The sequence below is a fragment of the Xyrauchen texanus genome, chromosome 37 (genome assembly GCF_025860055.1).
Source record: "Xyrauchen texanus isolate HMW12.3.18 chromosome 37, RBS_HiC_50CHRs, whole genome shotgun sequence".
In the NCBI taxonomy this organism is placed as follows: domain Eukaryota; kingdom Metazoa; phylum Chordata; class Actinopteri; order Cypriniformes; family Catostomidae; genus Xyrauchen; species Xyrauchen texanus.
In genome coordinates, this window is record NC_068312.1 from 32,964,393 (window position 1) to 32,971,227 (window position 6,835).

Consider the following 6,835-nt stretch of genomic DNA (forward strand, 5'->3'; position numbering starts at 1 on the left):
GTGTGGTACAGTACAAAAATGAAAAAAGCAATGCACCAGCGGAAGCTAACTTTAAACTGTCCTCTTCCTGTATGTTCCCAGATCAGGCAAATCGTATTCCTTATTGCCAAAGAGGAAAAAACTATGTTGGGAAATGTCAGAAGATTTTTTCTAACAAGCAACTGATGAGAAGACAGGAACACACAATACATACTGATGTCGGAAGATATTGACGTCACAGTTTATCCTACTAAGATCAAACAGTTTGCATGAACTGGACAACAGTTAAATGTACAAGTATACAGGAAGTGCTCCCTGGCAAGAGGGGAGAAGGCCAAAAATACCCAGCAAAGGGGTTAAAATAGTTTCATGTCATTTACAACTGTTAATCTGGCCTCAACATTCTCTATTTAGATAGAAAATAAAACTACTTCTAAATGGTTAAAATTGTAATAAAATGAATTTTATAAAATTTTATAAAACATTTATAAAAACCAGGACAAAGTTCCTGACCCGTGATGTAAGGGTCAATTTTTGTGTCCTTCTACTCTGTTTTCCAGTTGTTTTTCTATGCAAACATGCACAAGACTGGCATCTATGACTGTTGCGCTGCTTCTCACTGTTTGTTGTTCCAGTATCTTGCGCAGGAGCGCCACGATTTAAAAGCCATGTCAGGTTTCAAAGAATGTCACCTTTTAAAAGCACAGCTCAAGACACCTGTACTCTGTTTTATTTGTTGTGTTGTGTCTAGCATAAAAGAATCAGCGGTCAATGATGCTTAACTTGTACTGAACTCTTCAATTTAATGCTTAACTTCAATTTTTCCATAAGCGCAACAACATGTTTGGTCTTAACGGCCCCTAACTGTGTTATAAAAGAGAATGCCTAAAAATGTCAATTTAATTTTGAATTGAGAATGCAGAATTGTAATTGAGGAAGTATAATTCAAATGTATTTTAAAAATATATTAAATTGTATAATTTAAATTGTATATTAATTTGCATTTCATATAATATAATATTATATTCAAATTAAATTCAAAGAAATTCATGTAACTGACAACATCTCTTAAAAGCCAGATCTGCACGAGCCCCCAAAATGCCTTTATTACAGAATCTATGTTCACATACTAGCTTATCTTCATGTAGAAACAATTTATACTGTAGCTCCTGCTATCTGGCAAAAAGGTGTGCAGGTTTACTGCACACCTCTCACAGTGCATTAGGTGAGATAGCAATTTCAGCATCAAAACAAAAATTAACACATAATAGCTGATGAAATAGTTTAATCCTTTAGAAGTGAATGTGAGAAACAGGTGTAACTAGTATAATCAGAACAGCAGCACAGTCTGTGCCAAAGGAATGTAAACCGAATGCCCTTGTGCCTGGTACAAAGCATTTGTAATAAACCAGCTGTGATAAGGCACACACTGATGATTTATGTGCAGGCTAATTCAGCCGGAAAACTTTTCCTATGTCTCTTGAAAACACTGCACACAAAAATAAATAAATAAATAAATAAATACACTGGATGTTATGTTTTTCCTCATTCAGGATTTGCACATATATTATCAAAGGAAATAATACGATCAGAATACATAGATTACTAATTAAAACGTGTATGATTGTAGCAGAAAACCAAAGCCAAGCAGCCACAGGGGAGATTAAAGGCAACTGGACAGAATTAAAAGCATTCCAGTGGATTATGGCTAATTCAAGAATGGTGCTCCATGTGTTTGTTTATGGGAGACCATAAGGCGCCTCGCCTTACTAGACTACTGCATCAACAGTAAAAATATGAAAACAATACAATTATGTATTATGACAAATTCTGAAAACACTCAAACTATTATAAAAGTATTTTATCCTTTAGTACACTTTACACTATATTTAAAAGGTAAAATGTGTAACTTCTGCATCACTAGTGACACCAAAATAGAACTGTAAACCATTTGTTTGCACAGCCTGACTGGGTAGACAGAACTTTGGCTCTACCATTTCTAATTAATAGAAGATGGAGGAAGAGTATGAAACCTGACTGAAAACGGTCATTAGATTTGCAATGCTGTTTGGTGCAGGAATTACACACCAAGGCTATGTTCAGACTGCAGGCAAATCAGATTTTTTTCTCAAATCAGATCTTTTCAGGCAGACTGTCCAGACCTTAATGGCAAGTGATCAAATTAGATTTGCGCATTCAGACATAACCAACCTATCTGCATGGGTTGCTTTAGTAATGACGTAGGCGTACCCACGTGACGATGCTTTCAAAACAGATGCGGGAAAAAATGGAGGTGCATCATCTCGATCCAAATAAGCTCCCTGTACAGTCGCGGTGCAGAACTCCTCCATCGCACAAGAAAAACTCAGCAACAGAGGAGACTGGTACATATTGTGATGTTCCGTGCTGGAGTCACAGATTTTTGACATCAACGTTGTGTGTCGCATTAAGAGTGATGCAAAAGACCATTTGAAATCCGAATTGAGAAGTCAGAGCGTCCGGGCTGAGACGGATCTGAAAAAATCTGATTTCAATTGCATTTTAAACCACCTCCCTATGTGGTTTGAATCAGATTTCAGGTGTGTTTTTTCTGGATACAATCTGGATATGCAAAATATCCGATTTTTAGTGCCAGTCTGAACAAGGCCCAAGTCAGACCAGGGGTATAAGAATGACCTGAAAAGTATGGGAGGTACACTAGGTACACATATGAATGAATGAGGACACTTTGCATTATTGTATTGGTAAACATGGCAATAAATTCAAAAAACTTTAGTTAAGTGTGTAATTTCTGTGCCACCTGCATCAACAAACAGAATTGTAAAACTTAGAATTGTTTTAAAACTGGCTTCAGATAAACTCCCCCTTTCTGCCATTAGTCAAAATACAGACAGCCCCATGCCAAATGTTGCCATGTTGGGCTGTTTGGGACATTCAAACAAACAGAGCAATATTCTGATAACACCAGTGTTTTCACTTTTCAAGGAAATCAACCTACGAATGGCTCACCAAGTTGTCTCTGCATATTTAGCTGGGATAGAATAAATAGTTTAACAATGACAAAATAACACACAGTACTTCACCTCACTCACATTACATAATCACTCACAGAAGTACTAATGACTTTCAATCAGTTCAGTAAGAGTGAGAATAAGAAGATTGGCTCTTCAGAAGCCATAAATCTGTGTGTGATTATATACAGTACAGCTCATCTTATCCTAACATCAGAATCAGGCCTCTTCTCTCCTAAATAATGAGGTCTGATAATCTGCAGCCCAAGCTGCTCTCCCACAGGGCCAAACCAGACAGAAAATATAGAGGCAAAATAAGGAGGTCACTGGGGTGAACGCAACACCTCCAAAATGAAGCCATAACACCATCCACTCGGATGAGGCAATAGAAGCAACATAGACAAATCTAATGAGCTACCTAGAGCATCAAAGGTGCCTTCTGTGTCAGCTTAACTGATGATGTCCAAAAACGCTGTCTAGGTAGGCAAATCACACCAAGCTCGAACCTGGTCACAGCACTAATAGAGAGCTTGAGGAATTGTTTTTGTATCAGTAAAAGTTTAATGAAGAGATATTTTCTGATGTGATGGTAGTTGAGTTGATATGAAATCATACAACTACTTCAAAGAGTGAGACATTATTGAAAACAGACTTCAGCAGTTCAAATACACTACCAGTCAAATGTTTGAACACACAACTGAATTTACATTTCTCGTGATATTTCGCACGAAAGGTTTACGTTAAAATCCTTGAAATTACTTTTGTATATGAATATAAATTTAACTTACAGAACTAAAATCTTTAATTTTATAAATTATATGCCTACTTCTTTTTAATGGAGAAGTTAAATCAGAAAATGAGCCAACAAGTGCCCAGAGTACATGGGAATTATACATTGTAAAAAAACAAACATAATTCCCACACTTCCAATTGTTATTTAATAGTTTTTAATACTTAACTTTAAGTATAAAATATTGAATATATAATAAGGATTGAGAAAGTGTGTGAAGAGGAGTATTAACAGCTAGTGTTGAATTAATTAGCTGTTGTTAAGAGTTCAGCTAGAGTAACCAAAAAGGTTTTTTGAGTGTTGGAAAATGGGCAAAAATATAAAAACACGTTCCAGTGAGGCACTTACAATGGAAGTGAAAGGGGCCAATTTTTGGAAGGTTTAAAGCCTGATATGTGAAGCTTAAAATTTTATAAAAATACATACATTTATTCTTCTGTTAAAACTCATATAGACTATTAATATGAGAGCTATAAAAATTATGAATTAAATTGTCGCTTACCGGGATTACAGGATTTATGGCGTTATGTCATCAAGGCAACAAATATTTCAAATTAGAAATAACTCTACACAGAACAGCTTAGTAAGTGATTTTATCACACTGAAATCATGTTAACGCATATTGTTTACGTCTAGTTGCTATCATTTTAAAATTGCAGGTATTTAATGTTTACGGATTGGCCCCATTCACTTCCATTGAAAATTATTTAACAATGGGTGCCTGGGCAGCTCAGCAAGTAAAGACGCTGACTACCATACCTGGAGTCGCAAGTTCGAATCCAAAGGGTCATGTTGGGTTAGCCTTCTGGTGGTCACTATAACATGGTTCTCCTTCTTGGTGGGGCACATGGGGAGTTGTGCGTTAATGCCTCATAGAATAGCATAAGTCTCCACATGCCCTAGGTAACGCGCTCAACAAGTCACGTGATAAAATGCGCGGATTGACGGTCTCAGAAGCGGAGGCAACTAAGATTCGTCCTCCGCCACCCGGATGTCATTAAACCACCACGAGGATTTGGGCGTTCCAAATTAAGGAGAAAATTAAAAAATGTAAAAAATAAAAATAAAGAAAATTATTTAACAACAACTGTGCCTGTGGTGTCACTCATTTTGGCTTATTTAAACATCCAATATCCTCACTACAGCACAAGAAGTGCCAGTGTCAAAACTCCAGTCCTGACTTTTCAGACCAAACAATGTCAACAATTTCAAACCAGATTTCAAAGTGAAAGCACTACAGAAATTCTCTTCAACGGGTATTTTGACGTAGGCGTCTGGAACATATTTTCGCAACATTAAAAACATACACAAATTGTTAAAACTGTGAATTGCTCAAGTAAAGTTGACATGAGAAAGCTACTTCAGTACTGTTTAACCTGAGGAAAACTCAACAGGTGACGATGCCCTTGGCTGAACCCAATCTCTGTTTAACAGCCTTAACACTGAAAATAAAAATGAACACATACCATTTCCAAACTTCGTATATATATTAAAGTGTATGGATATTTTCCAAACAAAACAAAACTATTTTAACGCACCCATCGAAGAAACTGTACATAACATTCCCCTCAGCAATACTTACAACATTCTCGCTTTTACTCGGATACCCAACTCTTCCTCCACCTTTCACGGGCATCTTGATCGCTCTCTGCTCAAAAAATACTTCAGATATGGAATAAGGGTGAATAATTCAGATATTGCCGTTGTCTTCAGCCTCTTTGCTTCACCATGGCGTAGAGCGAGTGCTATATTGTGAAATAGTTCCTGGTGGAGCGATCAGTGTTTGAATGCGCGAGGGCAGATCCTGGGAAATATTTTTGCTGCGAGCGACATTCAACCGAAGCCAACTGACTTCACGCTTGTACCAACTACGGAGATGGGGTGTTATGTTCTCGTTTTCAGCAGCTTGTTGTGTATAAGATCCATGTTTACTAACTAAAAAAACAAAATAATGTTCATTCAAGTCCAAGATATCATCATATGAAATCGCCATATTCGATTAGCTTAAAATAATCCTTTATCTATGTTTCTCAAATTTAGATTACTCCCCCACGATTCAAATGGATTCGTCCAAAGAGCAAACATTGATTTAACTGTTCCCTGTGAGTTACAGAATAACACACACAAAACCATGTTTACTGTCCAGGGTTGTGTCATTGTCACTAAGGAAAGCATTAGTCTGACAAAAAATTTAAATAAAAAAACTCAGGCATCCTGCAGGATTTTCATTTTATCTGCAGGATGTTTCAGAATGATGAAATCCTGCAGGACACATGGACAAACTGTGCAGGATATTCCTACAGGTTTTAGAATGGATTTGAAAAAACCCTCAGAGACATGCAGGAAGAGCCAGCACACTTCCTGCAGGATTTTGGCATTTCTACAGGACAACTGCAAACTATATTAAAAAAAAGAAAAACGTTTCTAAAAGGTTTAATCGATCCTGCAGCACACTTGCTTATTTCCTGCCTGAATAAAACAATATCCTACAGGATGCACAGGAGGACACACTGATATAATAACTGTAATAACATATATTAACTGACTGTCTTTTCAAACACCAAGACAATTTAAAAAAACAAAGAATTTGAGAAGAATTAGAAAGAATTTAAATTAAACAAATATTTGTACTATTTCTAAAACAAATATTGAAAATGGCATTTTATGTGTTATATTTTATGTGTTATATTTTATGTGGTATTTTATGTGTGCAGTGTGTGCTGTAGTGTTTATCCATAATGAAAACGATACATTTTATTAAGCATCAGACTATATACATAACCTGTTTATCTATTTATGTTGGTACATATGTGTTGACATCTGTTACGTCAGTTTAAAGGTGAACTCAGCGATTCCTGAGAAACACTGCTGATATTGGAGCTCAGCTGCCAAAACAAACATACCCCTCCCTTCAGTGCTCCTTTGGAAGCTCTGCCCTCGACTTATCATAATCCTTCTTTTTTAGTTTATATTCATCTGACCTTTTTCTCTTGGTCTGTTTCTCAGCCATTTGTCCACCTTGAAGTTTAGAATTTCACATCAGCCAGATTTGCCA

At 36.5% G+C, this 6,835-nt stretch overlaps 1 protein-coding gene across 1 annotated transcript in view; it reads right to left on the minus strand.

The window, feature by feature from the left end:
* Positions 1–5,605, minus strand: part of LOC127630516 (tight junction protein ZO-2-like) — a 76,083-nt gene extending 70,478 nt beyond the window's left edge. The window contains exon 1 of the mRNA XM_052108097.1: positions 5,363–5,605. Coding sequence (XP_051964057.1) covers positions 5,363–5,416 — 54 coding nt within the window. The 5' untranslated portion in view covers positions 5,417–5,605. The remainder of the gene's footprint in view (positions 1–5,362) is intronic.
* Positions 5,606–6,835: the final 1,230 nt, after the last annotated feature.